Source organism: Trichoderma atroviride, chromosome 1 (assembly GCF_020647795.1).
Source record: "Trichoderma atroviride chromosome 1, complete sequence".
Lineage (NCBI taxonomy): Eukaryota > Fungi > Ascomycota > Sordariomycetes > Hypocreales > Hypocreaceae > Trichoderma > Trichoderma atroviride.
This window is the reverse complement of record NC_089400.1, coordinates 6624166-6647229: the sequence shown is the minus strand read 5'-3', so window position 1 is coordinate 6647229 and position 23064 is coordinate 6624166. Positions and strand designations below refer to the sequence as shown.

At 48.6% G+C, this 23064-nt stretch overlaps 8 protein-coding genes across 8 annotated transcripts; 6 read left to right on the top strand and 2 right to left on the bottom strand.

The window, feature by feature from the left end:
* Positions 1–340: 340 nt before the first annotated feature.
* TrAtP1_002406 (uncharacterized protein) lies at positions 341–1050 on the top strand (the record flags this gene model as incomplete). Its single annotated transcript, XM_066111459.1, has 3 exons — positions 341–390; positions 669–701; positions 762–1050. 3 exons carry the CDS (start codon positions 341–343, stop codon positions 1048–1050), a joined length of 372 nt encoding a protein of 123 aa, XP_065967534.1.
* A 166-nt stretch (positions 1051–1216) lies between these two features.
* On the top strand, positions 1217–2185 carry TrAtP1_002405 (uncharacterized protein; the record flags this gene model as incomplete). The annotated part of the gene is made up of 1 exon (XM_014085412.2): positions 1217–2185. The coding sequence occupies one exon, from the start codon at positions 1217–1219 to the stop codon at positions 2183–2185; it is 969 nt and encodes a 322-aa protein (XP_013940887.1).
* Positions 2186–2748: 563 nt separating this feature from the next.
* On the top strand, positions 2749–3548 carry TrAtP1_002404 (uncharacterized protein; the record flags this gene model as incomplete). Its single annotated transcript, XM_014085413.1, has 3 exons — positions 2749–2944; positions 2999–3366; positions 3423–3548. 3 exons carry the CDS (start codon positions 2749–2751, stop codon positions 3546–3548), a joined length of 690 nt encoding a protein of 229 aa, XP_013940888.1.
* Positions 3549–4584: 1036 nt separating this feature from the next.
* On the top strand, positions 4585–5184 carry TrAtP1_002403 (uncharacterized protein; the record flags this gene model as incomplete). Its single annotated transcript, XM_014085414.1, has 3 exons — positions 4585–4680; positions 4749–4923; positions 4979–5184. The coding sequence occupies 3 exons, from the start codon at positions 4585–4587 to the stop codon at positions 5182–5184; spliced, it is 477 nt and encodes a 158-aa protein (XP_013940889.1).
* Positions 5185–5482: 298 nt separating this feature from the next.
* Positions 5483–10302, bottom strand: TrAtP1_002402 (uncharacterized protein; the record flags this gene model as incomplete). Its single annotated transcript, XM_066111458.1, has 6 exons — positions 5483–8727; positions 8784–9033; positions 9083–9355; positions 9409–9465; positions 9521–9743; positions 9827–10302. 6 exons carry the CDS (start codon positions 10300–10302, stop codon positions 5483–5485), a joined length of 4524 nt encoding a protein of 1507 aa, XP_065967533.1.
* Positions 10303–12436: 2134 nt separating this feature from the next.
* TrAtP1_002401 (uncharacterized protein) lies at positions 12437–13269 on the top strand (the record flags this gene model as incomplete). The annotated part of the gene is made up of 2 exons (XM_066111457.1): positions 12437–12468; positions 13146–13269. The coding sequence occupies 2 exons, from the start codon at positions 12437–12439 to the stop codon at positions 13267–13269; spliced, it is 156 nt and encodes a 51-aa protein (XP_065967532.1).
* Positions 13270–15295: 2026 nt separating this feature from the next.
* On the top strand, positions 15296–17708 carry TrAtP1_002400 (uncharacterized protein). The gene is made up of 2 exons (XM_014085417.2): positions 15296–15450; positions 15560–17708. Exon 2 carries the CDS (start codon positions 15936–15938, stop codon positions 17451–17453), a length of 1518 nt encoding a protein of 505 aa, XP_013940892.2. The 5' UTR covers positions 15296–15450; positions 15560–15935; the 3' UTR covers positions 17454–17708.
* TrAtP1_002399 (uncharacterized protein) lies at positions 17685–23033 on the bottom strand. Its single transcript, XM_014085418.2, has 3 exons — positions 22724–23033; positions 20567–22661; positions 17685–20506 (listed from the first exon to the last, which is right to left on the bottom strand). Exons 2-3 carry the CDS (start codon positions 22567–22569, stop codon positions 17977–17979), a joined length of 4533 nt encoding a protein of 1510 aa, XP_013940893.2. The 5' UTR covers positions 22570–22661; positions 22724–23033; the 3' UTR covers positions 17685–17976.
* Between the last annotated feature and the right edge of the window lie 31 nt (positions 23034–23064).

The following is a 23064-nucleotide window of genomic DNA, read 5'->3' as shown; positions in this document are numbered from 1 at the left end:
ATGCAGCCATTATTGATGGTTTTCAACAAACAAGGATTGTCTCGAGTCTTGAGTCGAATATGCGGTGATACAAGCCGATGCGTGGAGAAGCAAAGAAGAAGATTTGTTTCAGCCAAAGTTGCGTTGTGATTGAAAGCAGCCCGCCAGCAGCTGTAGGCCGTCCGTGCCTATATTTCTCAGGCGTCCACTGTATTGGCTGCTATGGCACTAAATTTTCTGTGCCACTGCTGTCTGGTTTCTTTGTCCATGCACTGCTTAGAGCACCCCCTGCGTTTGATTTTAGCACTAGAACCAGTTCCTCCAGACCGCTACAGTAGCTTTAGGCTTGATGGCATTGACTATGAGCGTGGACTCTTTTCCCGTGCTTCTGGGATTGGCTCGGCTTCGCTTGTGAATTGGCCCCAGACATGTTTAGTCCATGAACCAACCGCCGGCTGCAGTACGATTCATCATCTTTGAGTCAAGCATTTAGGCCACGCATCTGCATCTGCTTGAATCGTGATATCTAACCACAGCACCCCAATCAAGGCTCGCCTTAGATTGCCATTTCTGGGGACAGGGCCCCTACTTAGCGCGTCTTGGTCCTGTTTAGGGCGCAGGTTCTGGCACCTCTGGAACTCGACTGGGCACCTACGTCAACGAATTTGAGCCTTGCAAACCAGGTCTAGGTCTGGTATACTCTGCTTTACCTTTTTCCACAGGTAAGATCGTGGCCCTACGCCTTGTCCGATTCCAAAGCTGATTGGTTGCGGTTGTTGCAGACAGGCTTCGTACAAGGTCCCATATCAGTCAGTCTGTGGCGAGCTTCTTGATCCAACTCCACCACAGCGTGAATTTCCACAAGGCTTCCACAAGGCTTCTCCGCAAAGAGGCGTATCCAGAGACGTTCCATTGGTGGCTTTCCCCATCAGCCGCTACATTCCGAACAACGGCGCCGTTTCCATCTCCACGCGGGTCAGATTTCCTCTTCAGGCATCGCTGGCGTCATCACGTTTGGCAATCGACTCCAAGAATCCCCACGATCGGCCACGCTATGATGACAAGCTATAGATTGGCGGCCCTGGCAAATGGATAAATAGGCAGATGGCTCCTCGTCTCATCTCTGTGCTTGTTTACGCGTAAGTCCTTGACACAGCGGACTGGTATTCGTCTTTGAAAAAGCTGACACAAAGACTGGCACAAAGACTGGCACAAAGAGCTGGCACAGATATCAACCATGGCTTCTATGGACTCCGTCTTCGCAGCTTACAGAGAGCGGCGAGCTGCTCTCGAAGCAAGCAACAATCCCTACGCCGACGGTATCGTCTGGATTGCAGGAGAGCTCTCACCACTGGCCGAGGCACGCATCCCGATTATCGACCAAGGCTTCCTCCATGGCGACATGTGCTACGACGTTCCCTCTGTGTGGGACGGCAAATTCTTCCGCCTAGACGAGCACATCAACCGCTTCGACGAGAGCTGCAAGAAGATTCGTTTGAAAATACCGCTGCCAAAGGAAGAACTCAAGGGCATCTTGTTCGACATGGTTGCAAAGAGCGGCATGCGCGATGCCTATGTCGAGTTAATAGTCACGCGCGGCTTCAAAGGCGTTCGCGGATCCAAGCCAGAAGAGATTGTCAACAACCTGTACATCATAATATTGCCGTATGTCTGGCTCATGAGCCCGGAAATGCAGTACGGCGGAGGCAGCGCAATTGTTGCCCGCACAGTTCGAAGGACACCTCCAGGTGCCATGGATCCCACAATCAAGAACTTACAATGGGGAGACATGGTACGCGGAATGTACGAGGCCAATGATCGAGGAGCCGACTATCCGTTTCTCACAGATGGCGATTCCAACCTGACTGAAGGATCTGGGTACAACATCGTCTTTGTCAAAAACGGCGCCCTTTACACGCCGGATCGAGGAGTCTTGCACGGCATCACTCGCAAGACGGTGATAGAAGTTGCGCGGGCCAAGGGAATCGACGTTCATGTGGAGGTGGTGCCTGTTGAGATGGCATATACATGCGATGAGATCTTCATGTGCACAACGGCCGGCGGTATCTTGCCAATTACAGTTCTCGATGGCCAGCCGGTCAAAGATGGCAAGGTTGGGCCGATAACGAAGACTATTTGGGACGCATATTGGGCGATCCATTCTGATTCTCTATATATCACAGAGGTTAATCATTCGACGAGCTGAGTGAACAATTGGCATCAGTTTGCAGTACTTGTATTCACCGCCATCATATAATCTTTTGTCAAAACTGTCTATGAGCTGATGTCCATCTGTAACAAGACGTTGACTGTTTATATCGCACAGCATTGGCATTAGCGGCCACCCACCGGTGTCAAGTTGGCTTAATGCCTCGTTTCGAGCTATTCTATCTCGTATCGTCTCACATGCTGCCGTTGTATGACTCTGCATTCGATTTCTAAGCCGACATGCTCACCAAAATGGCAATGCGGCTGGTCTAGATCCACTCAATTCCGCACTCTGTCAGCCACGAAGTCGCCTCGTCTCCACAGATCTCCGCAACCCCAACGCCTCTACGGAGTACGGGGCACGAGGAAGCGCTTACAGCATACTATGTCGCCAGTAATACCGGTATATAAAAAGGATACAGTTGCCTGCTTATGTTAGCCCGAGAAACGAGATCGGAAACTATGTTCAGTATACTTCGTACAACGTCCTACAAGAGATGCAACCACTATTTAAATAGCCGCTTCATCAGACTACACTCGGCCTTTACCACCTCGGACAAGATGCCCGTCACCGAATTCGTCTTCATTCGCCCTAAACCAGACACTCAGCTGCGAAAGGAGCTTGACGCTAAGCTACCTGGTGTACTGAGTGGTGTCTTCTCCAAGCTCCCAAAACTTGATGTTTTGTGTATTGGATCGAAGCTCGGTGGTACGAGCGTGGATACACATCAACAGGACGAACTGTGCCTCTTCCTGCGTGAGACTACCCAGCCCATTGTGAGGAAGCGATATATTTATTTGATTTTAATAGAATGGCAACACATCTCGGGATTCAATTCCTTCATTGGGTCACCCGAATTTACCACGTTCAAAGAATCCATGTTGCCATACTTGGCCGGCCCTCCTGATATTCAATTATACGAGTCGCCCGAAGACGGGCTGTTTCCCACAAAAGAATATCCGTTATATCTTCACATCATGAAGTCGCGTCCCAATGGCGGTGACACTGAAACTGACTCACAGCAACGAATCGCTATTAACAATGGGTGGGAAGCCTTTATTGAGCGGTCTAGATTGGCCTCAGGCTCCGATGAAAGCTTCGAATTTTCCTTGAATGGTTTCGGTTTGCGAAAAGACAACGGGACTTTTCTGAGCATAACCGGTTGGAGAGATGATAAGGTGAGCAGCCAATTCTTCGTGGTGCTATTTTGATCTTTCACACTGACGACGAATAGTTGATTAACTTGACTCTGAATGATTTGGATGTTAAGCATAGTCTCCAGCGGCTACAAGACGTAGCAGGGGCGACTGGTTGGGATCAATTCATCTTTAAAACACAACAGGTTACTTTGGATAAGTAGTTGAGACGACGAGTAATTGCAACACATCGCACAACACATTGCGCCTCTCCAACGCGCCTCGTGCTTGAGCAGCGCTACCTGCAGAATGCTATTGACCGCCTCCGCTGGTACTGCGCTAACTGTGGCTGCATTTTTACGAGGCCACATTCCACCTGATTGACCTGGTGATCCCGCCTAAGACGGTCATTGAGGGCTTCCGCATGATGATAAGAAGCGAACGTGCCACGAGTGTAGAGAAGTGGCAGACACGGCACCAAGGCCCTCGCCTATCAAAGATCCGAACTTGTAGTGACTAGGAACGTCGATAAGACCCAGAAATGCATGAGCCTTTGGTGGATAGATGGTAACATGCTTTAACTCTTAGCCACCCGGAACCCTTGTACATGCTTTTGCCTAGCTCCTTCTTATACTGCGAGTCATGCATTCACTGTGATTTATAGAATATGGCAGATAGAGTCGCTGACTGTCTTCAATACTAGACATGACAGCTTCATCTCAGAAGCACACCACAAGACGAAGGCCGCCTTTCAACTGTACCGCCCATCTTTGTGTTGGTCCCGCCTGGAAATAAACGACCCGACTGGTCTAATCGATGTCTTTTGCAGCATGGCAGAGGAGACCTGATAGACGATCTGCCGCAGTCACCGGAGCCATTCGCACAAACGACTCCTATTCCCTATTATGTCACCACGCTTCGGCTCCGCTCTACTCCGCTGCCTGCGACCTGCTCCAACTTTCTCTGCTAGCCCTCGTCTCCACTGGGCCTTGTAGTGTTTCTTGTATAAGAGCTACCCAGGCACTTCTCTAGGTCGAAACCAACTTGTGATCTCAAAGACCTTTTCTCGCTCTCCACTCTGGATATTTATCTTCCCGAGACACCATCAGCTGAGGTACTGCCCTATCTTCCAAAACCATTATCCTCGCTGTATTGCAAGTCTCATGGGGGATCATTTTCGTAGATTCGCAGAAACCACTCCTACAGCAAGAAATCAAGGCAGACAACTACGACCTACGCGGCTAACCGCTGAGAGCAAAAATGACAACGCTTTCGGAAGATGTCAACCGACCAGAGAACAGAAATGAGCTCTTTTTCCCTACTTCACACGATGAAGTCATTCTTTGGCTGACAAAGGTTCAACTCCAATTGAACCATATTGTGACAGTGTCACTAGAAGACTTTTAGTCTGACATAATCTCTAGTTTGCCGCCAGTCAAGATGGGTTGGACCCGGCAGAGACGAGCTCCGTCTATGAACCACAAGCAACGCTGCGTTTCTCGAACTACCCGGCGATTATTGGAGCGGATAAGATTGAAGAAATGGTAGCGGCACGTTTCGCACGCCTCAGTTTAATAAATCACACGTATCGATATTTTGGTGCGCTTCTACCTGCCCTTTAGTGGGCGGTGAATGATGCTAACCTTTTTAACAGACCTGGTCGGCTCGAGGTTATGGGCTGTGTTTGATGTTCTATATCGCGTCAAGGGTGATTTGTCTGGAGAGGAGTTTCTAGTGCCAGCCGTCTGTGTTTTCACTCTCGTTGAACATGGTGATCACGAGGGTAAGATAACAGACTTGGAGACTTTTATGGACCAGACGGCAGTGGAGAATAGAATGAAGGACATCATAAAGGAATAGCTAGTAGCTTGCCTTTATATTTCTTAAGATCTATGTAAGGGGCACAATCGAGTACTTCTTCTTACATCGTCACTACCATCTGAGGGCAGTATAGGTTGAGCGACCATTCAAAAATAAACTTCTTGAGATAAACCATGCTCAACAAAAAGAGCACAATAGATACGAGACTGATCTCCTGTACGAATCTTATTCTTTGGATTCCCCTTTATTCAACATCAGCACCCCTTCTTCATTATTCAAGTGGAGGAAAGTATTTACCAGGCCTGTCCCGGCACTATAGCTATTCCTCGCGCATAAATTATTGAATAATAATAATTGAACGCGAGCCATCGATCGTCTTCTTTGCATTTCTTGTCCAGCAATCAATTTGCTCGTCGCTCATGAGTCCTTTGATCTCATCCGTAATTTGGATCTCTTTCCCTTTAAATCTTGCAATGACGGCCAGTATACTGATGCTGTACGAACTTGCCAGTGCGAGTTTTAAAACCTCTTCGGTGATGTGAATTTGATCGCCCTTTTGCTTGAAGATGACTTCCATAATTCCAAAAACGTGACCGAATTCGTTTCCCACAGCCGCTTTCAAAACATTCTCTGTTATCTGAATTTCATCGCCGGTTCCACTGAATATTGCACGTAATATATCATCGCCACGCTCACTGCTTGCTGCTTCCATCAAAACGGCCTCAGTCATCTGGATTTCATCACCTTTCTTTTCCAGGATAGTACTCATAATTGTATGACCTTGGGATGAGTTATTTCTTGCGACCGCTCTCAATACTTCCTCAGTTATTGGAATCTCATCCTTTGTTACTTCAAACAAAGCTGCCATGGCGGAGCTGCTCCTTCCGGACCCGGCTGCGATTTGCACCAGATTTCCCATATCAATCCAGATACCGCGTCTTTGCGCTTCTGAAAGAACGCTTACCATCTCCTTTTGTGTGTAATAACTTCTTAGTGTTGCTTCCAAAATTGCATTTGTAATCTGAATGTCGTCTCCTTTCATCTCCAAGAATATTTTCATAATCTCATGCCCACAGTCAAAGTTTTTTGCGGCGCTTGTCAAAATCCCTTCGCTGATATGAAGCTCGTGGCGCTTCGTACTGAGTAGGAGACGAATTGCCTCGTCGCCATAATTCCAATTCGCCGCAGCCACTTTCCAAATATCTTCAGTCATATGCATCTCCTGGTTTCTTTCTGCAAGAAGAAACTTTAGCGCCTCATTCTCGGAATCTTCGTCTTGTAAAATTGCTTTTAATATCCCTTCCGTAATCTGAAAATCTTTGCCTCGTTCCTTCAAGAAAAACAATAGTAGGTACTCCCTCTTTTTTTTGTGGTTCGCAGTATCTATAACAATACTTTCTGTGATCCTGGCTTTTTGTTGATGTGCTCTCAGAAAGTTCTTCAAGGCATCAGGAGGAGATGAATTCACCAAATCCTGCATATAACTCTCTGTGATTGTTATTTTATCCCCTCCCTTATCTAACACGAGCATCAGCAGTTCATAATTTCCTTGTTTCACTGCTGCTCCAAGTGCTAGTTGAAGGCCATCGAGTTGCTCTCGCTTGAACAATAGTTTCACCATTTTTATATCTCCGCTTGCGACTATTTCCTGTACCGCTTCTTCTGCAACTTCCACGTTGTGGTTGTCAATGACAAATTGAATGATATCTTGGCCATTTACATCATTCTTTTGTGCCAAATTGATGAATTTAGCTGTAATGGTGAAGCAAATGTCGAGCTCCAGAATGGCCTCGACAACAAGCCTGCCATACTTGGCGTTCGTTGCTGCCGCTTCAAAGACATTTTGCGTAATAACGGCGCTGGTTTGTCCGCTTAATAATTGGCGAACCAGTGCGTGGTCGAGGTATTCGACAAGTAGACAAAGCTCTTCCTCTGTAAAAAGGGTGTCGTGTTTCTTAACAAGCCGCCGTAGATAGTCGTATTCCGTCATGCCATTCGCAGTTGCTTTCCCGATCATATCTTTCGTGATTACTGTGGAGTCTATTTGCAAGTCGACCAGCCACGGAATATTCACCTTCAGAGCGACTTCCCAAGTGTCTGTGGCCTCTTCTAGATTGGTAATCCCGTTGAATGCTCCCCATGTCAAGAGTGTCCGGGATCTGGGCTCGGTTAATCGGCTGATAAGTCTAGCGAACCTGTTCATATCGTCGTTCAGGTCAAGATGACGATACCAGTTGCGCGCTGCGTATTGTAAGAAGGGATGCTGAATAATCCCTTCGTTAAGGGATTCATCGTTTCGCCAGGATCCTGATTCGACAATGTCTGTAAAACATAGGTACGTCATACAAACTTTGGCTAAATATGTACTTGGATGTAGACTCGTGCAGAATGCAAACTCGGCAAGGTGTCCGCTCTTTAGGAGGAAATCCTTTGCCGATTGGTGCACAAGGTGGATTTTCCCGTCAATAATCTCCAATATCACTCCTGTAGCGGTCGTCACGCTGCTTTCGGTGAGAGCTACCGAATATTTCTTGGTCGAACCTTTACTTGTAGAATCATCCTGAACTGCTATAGCCTCTTCAAGCTCAGCCAAAGTCAAAGGTCTTCTGCCGTACACGGCCCATATCAAAAGCTTCTGGGCCGTCATGTCTTTAGCTTCCTTGATTTGGCTGATGATGTTCTCAAACAGCTTTTCAAGATTAGACGGACTTTCGTTAATCATTTCTTCCATCCCTGCCTCTGATAGTAAAGGCGTTGCAACCTCCAGCCTCTTTAGGACGATTGATATCCACAAGAACGTTTGCTCAACACGGCTACTTAACAAATGGATTGCCTTTTGCTTCAGATCCTCGTGAAATCTCAAGTCGTCCACTTTGTTTTTTATGAATATCTCTAGATCCTCATGGTTGGCTTTAAGTTGAATGTTCGGCAGGTGATAAAGCTCGTAATGTATATCGACCGTAGGACGACTAGTGAGAAGGGTCTTCAGCGTCGGAACCGAGCTTTTTCTTCGGGTCGATGATTGTCGAAGATTGCCGGCGATAAGATCAAGCAGCATCTTTCTTGACCCATCATTTTGGCATTCATCTAGCCCATCAATGACGCAGTAAATGGTGTTGAGCTGAGACATTTGAAGCAAGTCCTTGAGAATGTCCCGCAACGAATTATCGCGGATTTCAGAGCTTTCGATGTCGAATGTCTGAGTGATAGTTTGGAATGCATTAGGTGCTAGATGCAGCAATTGTTCAATAAGAGACCTCATAGCGGCTCCGGCGGTACGGTAACTTTCGTCTTGATCGTAAAAGAAGAAGTATATGACCACTGACGGTATTTCTGAGCTGGGTACTGGTTCATCCAGCGTGTCCAAGATGAACTTGGTTAGCATTGTCTTGCCTTGGCCCGGTGAGCCTTGAATCCAAAGGCCTGATGACGAGTCCGCAGATATCCAATCCTTGTAAAGATGATTGCGCAAAAACCAGTTGAGCGTTCCCGGCGTTCGGTGGCCAACTTTGTCATTTCGGAACGTCTTGCTATCAGGAGCCTTCAGATTTCGTAGAAACTGCCTCTCCAATTGAGTTATTTCTGCACATTTCAGTACTCAATATGCGTCGTATGCATATGTCGTGTAAGTTACTCACTTCTCGTGTGATGATCAAAACGCTCTTTTATGGCGCTTGGTGCGCTATCGACCAACTCTACTAGTCTAGATTGGATTTTCACGTAGTCTGGATTTGAGATGTCACTAAATTTGACCATCTCGGAATGATCGGAGTTGATAGACAAGCGATCGTAAGTCTTTTCGTTCTGGTGGGCGTTGGTAGCTGATGTATGCCCAACCATCATGACTCGAGGCCCGGTCCTTTCCAATGTGCCAGTTTCCGTGTTCCACTATAGACATGTTAGAATTGCTTGTTCTCAATGACAATATGGACCTTACTTCAACTGTCGCCGTGTGCTTTGTCTCATTGATTGACAGTATGTGAGAGTCGTCGAATGTAAAGCACGCATTAAACCGCTCATGCAGTAAGCTAAGAAATCGAGACGATTCGCCAAGATCTCTCACTAAACTCTCGTTGGGCTGTCCTTTGACCACTGACATTAGGCTGAGGTTGTTCAGTCCTCTGTTTGGGACGCCAAAAAGTAAAAGGGCATAACACGATCTGTAAATCGTTTGATCCTCTTCGCTGCCAACCGAAGCCTGTACCAGAGCCTGTCTTGGCAGTCAGCTAGCATGCTTGGTTCTCTAAACACTCGGCAACTCACCTCCTTAACAACGAGCCCGCCGAGGCTATGCGCAATGAAAATAATCGGCCGATTTCTCTAACTCGTAGTGAGCTTTATATCCTTTTCTGTCTTTGCAGACATGGGTCCTCACAATTTCTTTTCGTCGAGTGGTTTTGACGGACTCGAGCAAGGCCTTGGCTAATTCCAGTATAGATTCCTCGGATTGGCTTCCGTATATCTTTGTATCGTAGCCGTATGTAAGGATGCGCGCGTTTATGACCGTCGGAAGAAAATCGCGCAGCCACATATGCGGCAAGTTCTTTGACTTCCATGACCCAAAGGCATGGCCGGCGAGTCCAGTTACCGCAATAATGCTGCCGAGATGAATAGATGCTGTTAGCATATATGTTACATGCCCTAGATGAACCTATAGCGTTGCTGTTGCAAAAAGACGCACTCTACATGGACGTTGTCGCTATCAGACAGTGGCGTGATGCCCAAAAAATCCCGGTCGACTTTTAAATGAGCGGCCTCAGCTCCAATTTTCTGCCTGAGAATCACCTCAAGTTCGTTGATGGCTGGAGCATGGTCAAAGGTGGCAGTGACGACTGCATATCGCGAGGAAAAGGCTGAGACAGCAGTGGGCGAATACGAGAACTCAAGTAGATTCGGCTGGCCGCCAGTTCCTTGGGCCGCAATTGGGAGATCCGACAAGATCTGTCGCAAACTGTCTGCGGTTACACTAGGGATACAAGGAATGTTGGAAATCCTCAATGTCAAGAATTTTTGCGGTACAAACGGTTTCCGGGTGGCCTTTTTTGCTGCGCGACTGGATCGAATCGAGAAGAGAATGAAGTTGTACGATAGATTTACAGTGACGGCCACAAGCAATGTGGTGGTCACATCAGACCAGGCGACTCTTCGGAGTTCCATTTTGCGCCTCACCAGACATGTATGTAAATTTTGAGATTGCTGAAAATGTAGTTGTGGAAGGCAAAGTGGGAGAAGCGGCCGGTTCCTTGCAAGGCAGAATATGCTCAGGCTGTAATGAGCAAGGCATACTGCAGCCTGGTAGATTGGGCAGAAATTGGCAGCCTTGCCATATGCATATCCTTGCTGCATTGTAGCCGTATTTCGACAAAGGAGACAATCATGCTCAATAGCAGCATCATCGCTCACCACATCTACCAAAACTGGTAGATATTCAGACGTGTAATTGACGCATATAAAGAGTGCTGCCAAATACACAGAGGCGAACCTTTATAAAGCAGCAGAGCATACACTCCGTCTTTCGCCCATGATTCACATTTGACCTTGCCCCTTGTAGGGCATTTTTGCCACGTCAATGTTCTCAAAATGCCCAAATCTACCATTTTCTTTCATCGGTGATGGGCTGAGCGGCTGGGTCGCAAATTATAACTTCAATCTGCCTGAATGAGCCATTTCTTGGATAGAGAAATTTCTCCTCCGCCGTCGCCGCTATTCCCCGCAAGTCTGGTCCTATACTGCCTTGAGATCTGCGCAAAATATTACTGAAACAGCTGGAAACGAAGCTCATATACCCGTATCTAGCTCAAGCAGATTGTTGGGTGACGCTGATCTCACGGCAGTAGCAGATAAGGCAAAGTACAGTGAGAAGCTTATCACTAGACCAGGCCTAGCAGCGCATTTATAGTGTGGATGCTCCTGTATGAGCCTCGAAATGCCCCGAGAACTGCCACTTCTATCTGGTTCCTTTATTATGTTGCTGCTGAACTTGAATCCGGAAAAACCGTAATGCTGTATATTTCTGTCTCAATGTGGAAAATTACCACGCTATTCTGAGAATAACTGTTTGTAAAAACACCTATTATAGGGCACTCGGCTTCATGGTATCATGGTATCAAGAAGAAATAGGTGCATTGTGATGAGCGCTAGACTGTGGTTAGGTAACCTGCCTCGCAAATTGTTGCATCGTTCCACTGTGAAAGTTTCTGACTTATTAATTGTCTCAGTTCATTCTTGGATAACCAACTATACGTCGGGTTACAAATTTTTAGGTCAAAGGGGATCTGAATTGACGGCTGCTCGTACTACCCTCAATGGGTGGCCAGTGGCTATATATATTTACTTCTGTGCCAATTATTACATCTGTCTATAGTATCAATCACCTATTCAAGCAGCATTCTTTTCACGATCTTAAAATAAGAAGAAACATCGGAACATTGGGAATTTTTAATAAACATGTGTAGGCTGAATTTTCATTCCTACGAGGGCATGGGCGGCAGCTCCCAATAGATTTGGGTGATTCTCAAGCAGTGCGTGTTAGCGATTGAATCGAAGTCTATGTGGTCAAGGTGAGAGAAACACGACAGCACTGTATGAGCTCATTTTTAATGACGTTTTTTTTTCTTTAGGTGGATGGCGCGACTCCCTTTAAGACATGCCCACCGACGCAGCTGCGCAAGACAATGACTTTGCTAACATTCAAAAGGCTTTAAGGCTGCCAGTGGCAAAAGGTGGTTGCAGGTTTTCTGCGTCAACGCCACGCATCTTCCTCTTAAGGAAGAAGCAATGGCGGCGGTGCAGCGAAATTTCAAGAACTACATGCCCAATCACCAGCCACTTTGGACGGTGGTGGGAGTTCAGCGCTTTGGAGCGGACCGCATGGCTGTGGAGATTGAAGCCATCGCATACGATCCCGAAAGAGCAAAGGCAGCGGAAAGCAAATAAGAAATATCACATGCTTGATCCATTGTCCATAGGCTGCGACTATATGAAAACGTAAACACCTAAAAATCTGTCAACCAGAAGGAAAAGCCTTTGGTGTATGGGTAATTCATTGCAGTGCTTGGTGGCCTTTTTTCGAGTAAAAAGACTTTGACGAATGAGCCTCAATGCAGGGATATGGGTACTGATGAAAGTCCTCGTTAATAACTGCAAAAAAATGAACATTGGCCGCATTGAAGCTTTATCAGCAACGAAAAGAAAGAAATGCAAATAGCTGCTACCGAGATGAAAAATGGAAGACAGCCACATACAGGCCCAGGTTAGCAGTAGTCGCAAATAGCACTGCTGCGTGGAACAGATGAAATATAAAGAGCTGATTCGAGCTAGGACGTAAATCCATTAATTGATGATGACAACAATTACCTGAAGAGCAGAATTTCGCCCATGCATCATCACTTACCGAGACACAGACGCAACAAGCCCCAAAGATATCCGCAATCAGTGCAATGATGATGTGACATGACCTCTCTATAAAAAGACCCGGAGGGGGAGAACAAGGCAAAAAGCAAAAAGAAACAAAAATAGAACAATAAGAGGCGCTTTCCTTTTTTTTTTTTTTTTTTTTTTTTTTTTTTTTTATAAAAAAACAAGCTTGCAAACTTCACCAGCGATAATATATAAAGACGCAAACCATTTACATTACAAATCAGATTAGAATGCTGCGCGTGGCTTATACATGTCCATCTCCCATACGAATACGATATAGTGCATGGACATTTCTACTTCTGAATCGCCTTGGTACAATCATTCTTATAATTTGGATATTTGCAGCACGTGTATCATCTCTCTATGGGCGGAAAGTGCTGTACTCGGCGCTCTCACGTGCTCCGCAGCTGTCCAAATATCACGGGCTGTGAAACGGCCACGGCTTCCTTCCCTTTCCCTAATGACAAAAGAAAATCCTCATTCATCATCATCCGTGCTTCGTTTGACAGACTCACAGGCTTTCTTCTGCCAAATTCTTCCAGTCACCATTTTGCCAACTTCATCAATCTAACAGCACCCAGAATCGCCTCCCAAGCGCGTCATATTGTTCCCAGATTTCAAGAAAACGACCCTTTCTCGATGAGCGTCTGGATCGATTTTGCTCAAGGCAACATACTCTGGATCGCTTTCTCTGCTGAAGCCTAGCTAGTGTGTATTACTTTCGATGCTAACAAGCTCAAAGTGATCAAAGCAGCTGATTCTCAAAATTCCGACTGATGTAGCGACGCTTCCGAGAAGCAAAGGTTGGTTTCTTGTCGACGTTTCTATACAGTCAATACAAGCATCGAATATCCCAGCGTCAAAGTCGGCCGATAGCCAAATAAGGCCAATGGAGGAAGCAACAACAATTGTAACATGGGAGTGTTGGAGCATCGAGAAGTGTGATGAAGCACTGGCTGCGCTGCCACCAAACAGCAACAGCGAAGGCTCTATACCAAACTCACGCTGGATTGAATCGCGTCTGGACTGCCGAGAAATCATGCACCCTGACATTGCATCAGACGCGGCATCTTGTGCGGCAGAGTCTTCAGGCGAATGCGTACAAGCTTCGAGGTTTCTGACTCTACATATCTGCTCCTGCCATCCTGAATTTGTTCACATCGTCCGACGTTTCAGGAATCTTTGCATTTGAACGGGTATCAAAGTACAGGAGCTGCATTAAATATGCTTGCCCACCAGAGAGGTATGGCTGAGACCTCATATGAATGATTTCGTTTCGTTTTTGCAGGATATCTAATGGATGTATGCAACCCATCAAACCAGCATTTTAAGCCCAACCTGCGAAATTAGTACGCGTGGCTGCCGTCGGACAGCATCTCGGCTGCCCATGTCTTGTAGCCAAGCGCTCTCCAACAGCTCACAGAATCTCGGGTCTCTCATAAACGACAACGCATATCGCCAGCTGAGACGCCACAGGCACGCCTCAATCTAGACGACCACTCGCCCGAAGTTAATTTCTATAGCTCAGAGGCATTCGGGATCCATCTGTATCGTAAACAAGTTTGCGGTTGGAAATGGACCCTGCGGCTGCTCGTATAGCTTTAGCATTTGCGTTTGGATCCTCATGATGCTTCACCAACCTCACGTATGAAGGGTCTTCGTCATCATGTAGAGCCGGCAGATGGGGCCAATCTCTGTCCAAGTACGAGACATGAGCGACTTTATTAGATTTTGGAAGCTAAAGATTCCGGATTGGGAATACCCGCCGTGTTTCCCGAGAAGCTAGGTAGATCTATTCGATCCAAAGTGTATCGACATTGGAGGTACGCAATGGTACAGACTATCTGCCACGCTATATTTGGTCTTTTTATTAACCATTCCCTTCCATAGTGCGCACCATAAAGAGACAACAAGGCCTTTACCGCATCGAACAGGGCTGACTTTGGTTAGCCAGGGTGAGGATTTGCGTCTATCTATTTTGCTGCAGCTAAAGTTCCCTAACTAGGCTCGTATACGGTCGCACTATCTATTGCATGTGGCCTTCTCATCAGACAGGCCGCATGCGATACAGGCCGATGATATACTATCATCTTGCCATGGTACTAGCAATGACGCCCTACAGCTCCATTCAGCAGCCACCAGCACAAATAGACCGGCCTACGACCCGATGCTTCTAGTCAGACAAATTACGAACCCAAAAGAACATTGGCGGCAAGTTTTATAATGCGGAAATGGGCAGATATGCCTGTCGCGGAAACCTTGGATAAGCGCCGCACCAATATGCAAGGGGCAACTATGCATGAGCACGCCGGCAGGAGCAGCAAAGGTCTCATTCTCCACCCTCTCCTTTTAATTAGATGATTCCAATACTTTTTTCATACAATATCTAACGTCATATGACAGTTTGAACAGAATTATCTAGAACGAATGCGGAGAAGGCGGCTCATATGACGAATAACCAACGTCAACACCACACCGAAAGTCTCGACCGACTGTAAGCAAGGTAGCGAACACATATAATGGGGCATCTTATTAAAGCTTCTGATTCGGATAGCGCCTACAAGCTGGCTTACTTTGGTCTGAGAATGTCTCAGGTCCCCGTCTAGCGCCGAGACACGGCTCTCGCCCCCCGTTCATGGTGTTATTGCCCTTGATCCACAACTACGCATCTTGTGTTACCGAGATAAATGTCTCGCACAAGCAAATTACTGTACGGAATCCCGGATGACAAGTGACATGTCTCATACAAGACGATAACACATCAGATATTACTACACCCTGGCCACCATGACAGCTCGTCTTCTTAGTCAAGCTCCATATCACGAGGGAATCGTGTGAGAAAGCGTAGCAGTATTACTGAATCAGCCTATCTTGGTATACTCACAGGCAAGTCGAGATGAGAATTCTTATGTCAGTATCCAGAGGCGACTAATATTGATTACTACCCCTTTTAGTGGAGAGATGATTTAGGATGCGATTACTGACTAAAAGACAGATAATATGACGCCTGAACTCTTCTATAAGAGGGTCTCCCTCCTTCCACGTACCTACAACAATCACAGAGTCCAAGTCCAAGTCAAAATCTCGAGCATTCCTTTTGAGTTTCTCCCCGATATAGTCTATGATGAAATTAGCCGTTGTATCGGCCGTTACAGCCGGCCTGTGGCCGCTTGTTGCTGCTGCACCTTCTCCCTCCGCAGCCGCAAAGGACGCCACCACTCCTGTAACTGTCACCATCTCGTCCGGCACCATCCTCGGCAAGGCGAGTGATACCGTCGATACATTCAACGGCATCCCATTCGCCGACCCGCCGATTGGTGACTTGCGCTTCAGGCCCCCTGTGAGGCTGTCGAGAGATCTTGGGACCTTTGATGCTACTGGAGTTGCTGCAGCATGCCCTGCTGGGCCCACCTTCTCTTTCAAAGATCTGTTCCCCCCCCTCTGATGTTGCAGGTGCTCTCACAGGTGGCTTGCACCCACCGAACGCCGCAGAGGGTGCCGTTGCAGCTGCTATACTCGAATCATCTGCTGGCGAAGCTTCCACCTCCAGCGAAGACTGCCTAACCATCAGCGTCCAACGCCCTCACGGCGTCGAGGCTGGTGCTGGCCTGCCCGTGCTTTTCTGGATATTCGGCGGCGGCTTCGTTGCTGGCAGCACGTCCGGATTTGATGGCACCAAATTGATTGAGACGGGCGTGCTGCATAGCCAGCCATTCATCTTTGTGGCCGTCAACTATCGCGTCGGCGCCTGGGGATTTATGCCCGGCAAGGAAATTCTGGAAGAAGGCAGCGGAAATGCAGGATTGCTTGATCAGCGCATGGGCCTTGAATGGGTTGCAGACAATATTGAGGCCTTTGGCGGCGATCCCGGCAAAGTCACTGTCTGGGGAGAGTCGTCTGGTGCCATTTCAACGTTTGAGCAGCTAGTCTTGTACGACGGCGATGCCACGTACAAAGGCAACGATCTCTTCCGTGCCGCCATCATGGATTCCGGATCTATTACCCCTGTTGATCCCCTGGACACGCAGAAAGGCCAAGACGTGTACGATGCCGTTAAGAAAGCAGCCGGCTGTGACGTTGACGACTCGTTGGCCTGCCTTCGCGGCTTGGACAATGGCAACTTCACTGTTGCTGCCAATTCTGTCCCAGGCATCATATCATACCAGTCTCTTGCTCTCTCGTACCTCCCCAGACCAGATGGCACAGTCTTGACAGATAGCCCGGACGCGCTTGCAAAAGCAGGCAAATTTCACCATGTCCCAATGATCCTCGGCAACCAAGAAGACGAGGGCACGCTTTTCGCCATCTTTCAGCAGGATATGAGCACGACTGATAAAATCGTCAACTATCTGTCCCGGTTCTACTTCCATACCGCCACCAAACAGCAAGTCACCGATTTCGTGAACACCTACAGCCCGGAAATCGCAGATGGAAGCCCGTACCGCACATTCGGCTCCTTTGACTTCTTCAAGGGCAGGAAGAGAATTGCTTCCATCCTCGGTGACCTTGTCTTTGACCTGATCCGACGCGTCACGCTTCAGATTGTTGACAACGTCAGCCCAGAGCTGTCAACATGGGCTTACTTTTCTTCGTACAACTACGACCCCAAATACGGCGTCTTGGGCACTGCGCACGGATCCGACATTAACGTGTTGTTTAAAAAGGACAATGCGAACTATCCGACTCTCAGCGGGCGCACGTACTATATCAATTTCTTGCATAATTTGGATCCCAACAATGGCACTCGAACTGACTTGTTTTGGCCGCAGTGGTCGGAGGGACACCAACTTTTGAACTTTGAAGCCAAGAGCATTAGCCTCAAGGACGATGATTACAGGAACAGCAGTTACTCTTATATGTTTAACCACGTTGAGTCGCTGCACTTTTGATCAAGCGTGCGGAAATTGGTGGGCTATTGGCATGACACACATTGTCAGTTTGGATTGGGCTTTAAGATGGAATTGGCACAAAAGGATACACTTCGCGACACTCTTTTCCCATCGCGGGCACAGACGTAATTAAATGAGTCATTTCATGAAGTAGATGGATAAAGTCTTGGATACATAAAACACTCATTAGTTAATAAAGGCACTAGCAAGATGGTCACAGATCAATTTCTTTTAAACAATGACATGTCAAATTACTCGTAAGCTCTAGTCTAAGGTCTCAATACCATGCAATTATAATAGGCCGTTTCCGATAGTTGTCTACCAGTCATGGCCATTCTATAAAAAATCAATCTATAAAGAAGTGAAATAATATGTTATCCAAAAGGATATGCGAGTGTATTCCGAAAACGTCTCCTTTCCAAGAATGCCACAAAGTCGATCAATATCCAGTTCGTTCCAACGTACTGACATGAATCGTAGAATCACATCAACATCAACATCAGCGTCAGCATCAGCTCGTCAGCTACTCCTTCTTCTTTCCCCACTTCTTCGGCATGCGCACCAGCCAGTACAAAAACAGCGACGCCGCAATGTTAAAGATGATAAACGACATGCCAATGCCAAAGTCGCGCCATCGGTGAGAGTAGCTTGAGCTGACGCTGGTCAAAAACACATTCGTGTCAGCAATGGGGCAGTAACTGCAGTCGCTGGTGGCATTGCTATCCTTGAGATATCCTCCCGCCGCACCAATAAAGTTGGAAAGATAGTCTCCGCAGGTCTGGCCGCTTGGAGGCTCGAGGTGCACAAGCTCGTTGCTCGAACAAGTGACGTGAGTGTTGGCCAGACCGGTGGACAATACAGCCGATACCCAGTATGTAAAAGGGGACACGCGATACATAAAGACCCAGAATCCCGGCATGCTCGACGGAGAGGCAATGACACCGCAGAAAAGGAGGCACATCATGAACAAGACGTTGGCCAAGTTGCCACCTGCTTCGGCGGTGTCGGTGATGGCAATGCAGGCATGAGCAAAAGTACATGTGAAGACGAGGAACTGCCAGAAGAGAAGCCACATGAGGCCGCCTCGCTCAACGACTTGTCCGGCCGGCTCAGCATTCTTGTTGAATCCGACAGGATAGTAGACGCAGAGGAACATGAAGAGAGACATGAGCGAGTTCCAGGGAATCTCAACCGCAATCTGCGACAGCATAAAGACCTTCCAGCTATATGTCTTGGAGGGCCTCTCGCGCACTTCATACAACGATCGCTGGGTAACGAAGTGCGGCATCTGCTGTTGCACGAGCTGACCGAAAACAGTCAAAATGTTGAAAACGGCAAACATTTGATTCTGCAAGCCTTGAATAGTCAGCGGAGCATTAAGGAAGACCAGTCCAATAAAGAGAGAAATCGAAACGCAGAGGGTGAATTTGGAGTAGATGTAGGACGGCGTCCTCCAAATCTGCTGGAACACGCGCTGAGTAACGACCACGAACTGGCTCCAGAATGGCGCCGCAAACTCGGCATATAAAGCTTTATCGTCAATATCAGTCGCGGTTTTGTGGCCTTCGTCCTTTAAGCGCTGAAGCTCCGCCTGGACAGCCTGATATTCGGCGCTTTCGAGCCACGCCTGGTGCCAGTCGACTTCTGTCGTAGATCCAGGAGCAGCGCCGATAGCTTGAAGCATCCACTCAGCAGGATTCTCACCGGGTGAGCACTTGGGAGCGCCGTGGTTTTCAAAGTAAGAAGTCATAGTCGAGGAGTTTTCGCCAATGTCGCCAAAATACACAGTTCTGCCGCCTTTTGCGAGGAAGAGAAGACGGTCGAAGCGCTGGAACAACATTGCAGATGGCTGATGGATAGTGCAGAGGATGGATTGACCAGCCTTGGAGAGTTTCTCCAACAAGTCTAGAATAGCCCAAGAAGTCTGAGAGTCAAGACCGGAAGTCGGCTCATCAACGAACAGCAAAAGCGGTGGTTTGGCCGCGAGCTCGACGCCAATGGTGAGTCGCTTGCGCTGTTCAACGTTGAGACCCTCGCCAAGCACGCCGACGACTGCATCGGCATATTCTTGCATGTCCAGCAACTTGATGACCTCGTCCACATATGCAAGCTTCTCGGCTCTCGGTGTACTTTCCGGCTGTCGCAACAGGGCACTGAACTCCAAGGCTTCACGAACGGTGGTAGTCTCTAGATGGAGATCCTGCTGTTGGACGTAGCCCGTTTTACGCTGGAACGACGTGTCGCGAATCTTGCCATCGACAAGCATCTCGCCTGTGATGACTCCCATGGAGACACGGTCAGCCAAACAGTCGAGGAGCGTCGTTTTACCGGCACCAGACACGCCCATCAGAGCTGTCAGCGTTCCCGGCTTGACCCAGCCGTCAACATGATCCAGAATTCGTCGCGGCTCGCCCTTGATCTTGATGTCATAGCATACTTTGCCCCAGTGGAACACGCTTGTAGAGCCCTGGATATTGGCAGTCCCTTCAGCCGACATGTCTGTGCCCTTTTCCACAACAGGAACAGGCCCCGACAAAGAGGCTTCTGCATCGCCCTTCTTGGAGCCTGAAGCCGTAATGTATCCGCGTTTGAAGACGAGAACCTCGCCCTTTGACTTCTTTGCTTGAATGACATCGGTGGCAACAAAGTACACAAAGTGGTTGAAGAGAACAAAGGCAATCAGGATTCCGACGTTGCGCCACTTGTGAGCGTGGAAATACTTGTACTGCGAGTTAATGTAGGCATCGCCGCTGACAAAGTTCTGGCCCGCGATGGATCCGACGGCTGTACAAGCTCTGTGTACTCCTGTTGCATTTTGGTATCCTGGAATGAGAGCGCTTGGGACAAACGCGTCGCATTCGTATTGGCGGCCGCTGAACTCGTTGATCATGAGTGCTTCGAATCCATACGCGACAGGGTCGAGATAGTTGATCCAGCGACACCATCCAAGCATGTAATCCACAGGGATGACGAATCCAGTGAAGATGACCATGGCGAGAATCAGAATCGAAGCCGGCACCATGGCTTGCGATAGGGTTCGCGACAGAGAAGCACTATCATCAAACGTCGCAGTCAGCAATCGTCCAGCATCTTTTTCAAGGTTGGAAACTTACATTGATCGGAAGATTCCAGACATGGCGAGCACCATGAGGAATGTCACCAGCAGGAAAAAGAAGAAGGCTCCCGGCGTACGATTGAGATGCGTCATAAAGTAAATAACCAAGTTGTAACAAATCGAATTGGCAACCTTGTACGGCATATCACAGAGCACAGATGAAAAAGCCTCGGCCGACGGGACGTAGAATCCATAGCGCTGATGCTTTTCGACAATGGGCCGCTGGGCATACTGAGTCAGGATCTCGAGAGCACTGGAGAAGGCGTTCATCAGGATGGCCACGTAGATGACCGCGGCTCTCGAGTAGAAGCTTCCCGTTGTTTGCTGGAGATTGTAAAAGAGGGACGAAATAATGAGGGCCATGATGGAGTTGGCAAGGAGTTGGAAAATAGTCAGACTCGGGTCGCCCATCAGTCGCCGCCATCCTCGCCACAGACAGAGCTTGACCTGCTGTCCGTACGAGAGCGTATACGGAGACTTTTCACGCTGGTGCTTGGCCTGGGTCGACTTTTTGTGCTGACGGAAGGCCTCGGCGTCGGCTCCTCCAATGGGATGCTGCTTGTTGAATCCATCCATCTCAGCCTGAAGGGCTTTATAGTCATTGCTATTCTTCCAGCAAGTGGCAAATTCATCAGGGGTGCGAGGCGCGCGGCTCTCCCAGCCAGAGCGGACGATTCTTTCACTTGGCGCAGTCATGGACGTCAAGAAATCAGGCGCTGTTTGGCGGGCGGGACAGTCAAAGCCGAGGTTGATGAAGTAGTCTCGAGCCTTGTCTGTGGGACCAAAGTAGATTTGCCGGCCCTCGTAGAGAACAAGCACCTTGTCAAAGACATCATACGCGCTCTGAGGTGCCTGATAGATGGAAACAGCGCTTGTCTGGCCAAACATGTCGGACTGGAGACGCAGCGTCTTGCAAAACTCAATGGCGTTGGCTGAGTCAAGGCCTCGAGTGGAGTTATCCCAGCACTGGAGAGGAGCATTGGAGAGTGTAGCCTCGGCAATGGTGACACGCTTCCGTTCTCCGCCAGACACGCCGCGGACATATTCATTGCCCACGCGGGTGTTGATGGTGTGGCTGATGCCGTACATGGCCATGACAACGTCGCGACTATGCGTGGCAAACTGGCTGGCGTTGATTCCAGGGGGCAGCGTCCGAGGAGCGCGTGCCATGGCAGCAAAGTTGAGCGTGTCGCCCACCGACAGCATCGGGAAGTGGACGTCGACCTCGGCCGTGTAGATGGCCTCGCCTCGATGGTGGTGGTGCATCTCCTCGGCGCTGATGCCCTGGTAGTTGAACTCGGTCTCGCTGTCAATGTAGATGCCGTTGGTCTCTCCCGCAATCGACTTAAGAAAGGTCGAGCATCCCGAGCCCGGAGGTCCAAGCACGACAAGCATCTCGCCAGACTTGACGTAGCCGTCGAGGTTGCGAAGGATGTCGATGCGTCGCCGCCCAGACTTGCTGAGAGTCTGGCGAGCAATGTCGGGGATCGACAGCCAGACATTTCCCACGTCCTTTTGGAAATCCGTCTCAGACCCAAAGCCGTAGACGTTCATGTTTCGAAACGCCACGCCGGTGCGGCGGAAGCCAGACCCGTGCTCGGTGGCATACTTGGAGAGTGTCTTTGCCCAGGTGCGAGCGCTGAACTTGCTGCTCATGGGATTCAGGGGCGAGTCGGGGTCATTGTTTCCAAACAGCGAGTTTGGCTGTCCCTGGATATCGACTCCCGAGGCGTGCGTATATTGGCGAGCCAGCTGCTGCACAATGCTGTGGCGCCGCTGCATCTCTTGGAGACTGTTATTCTCGTCCGACTCGTCGTCGTTGCCACCATCGTACTCTTTGCTGCTGTGGCCAGCCTCCTTGTCCTTCTTCGAGTCCGAGTTGGAGTTGGAAAATTGCTGTTGGCCTTCGACAAAAGTCTGTGCACTGCCGTGAGTTGACTGGGCACGGGACTCTGCGTTGGACTCACCGCCCGGCGAGCTTGGCGGCTGCCCAGAAGGCATTGTCGGGGCACCGAAAGGATTATCCTTTTTCCTCTGCTGCTTGATATTCAAAGACTGTGCGTTTCTTGACTATCCTGATCTCGATCACTGCACTGCATTCACAATCAGCTGATATTCCTCCAAAGTGACTCGATAGGAACTTATATCTGCTAACCTCAGCTACAACCAACTGTCGATGGTGAGTGGTATCAGTCTTGGAGGCCCTGGCAGATGCAAAAGAAAAGGAATCTGATAATCTGACGTTTCATCCACAGGATTTATATGAACCAAACGTCGGACAGCGGAAGCCTGCCAACGCACCGGGTCTCGGAAAGCCCTTTGATAATGGCCCCGAATCGATGACAACAAATCCACGATCCCGCAATCCAAGGGGCTATGCCCTTATGGACGCCCCTGATGGACGCCGTATCGTCGGTGAAATACTCGACCTGCCCATAACAACCATTCATAATACTGCTACAAAGTACATGTGCCGTCCCCATACGGCCAGGCTGG

Excerpts from the sequence above, each read along its gene's own strand:
- TrAtP1_002399 (XM_014085418.2), bottom strand. The coding sequence starts at position 22,569 with ATGCCTTCTGGGCAGCCGCCAAGCTCGCCGGGCGGTGAGTCCAACGCA. Across the intron at positions 20,507-20,566 it reads TCTGGAATCTTCCGATCAAT|TGCTTCTCTGTCGCGAACCC; the intron begins GTAAGTTTCCAA and ends GTTTGATGATAG.
- TrAtP1_002400 (XM_014085417.2), top strand. The coding sequence starts at position 15,936 with ATGCTACTGGAGTTGCTGCAGCATGCCCTGCTGGGCCCACCTTCTCTT.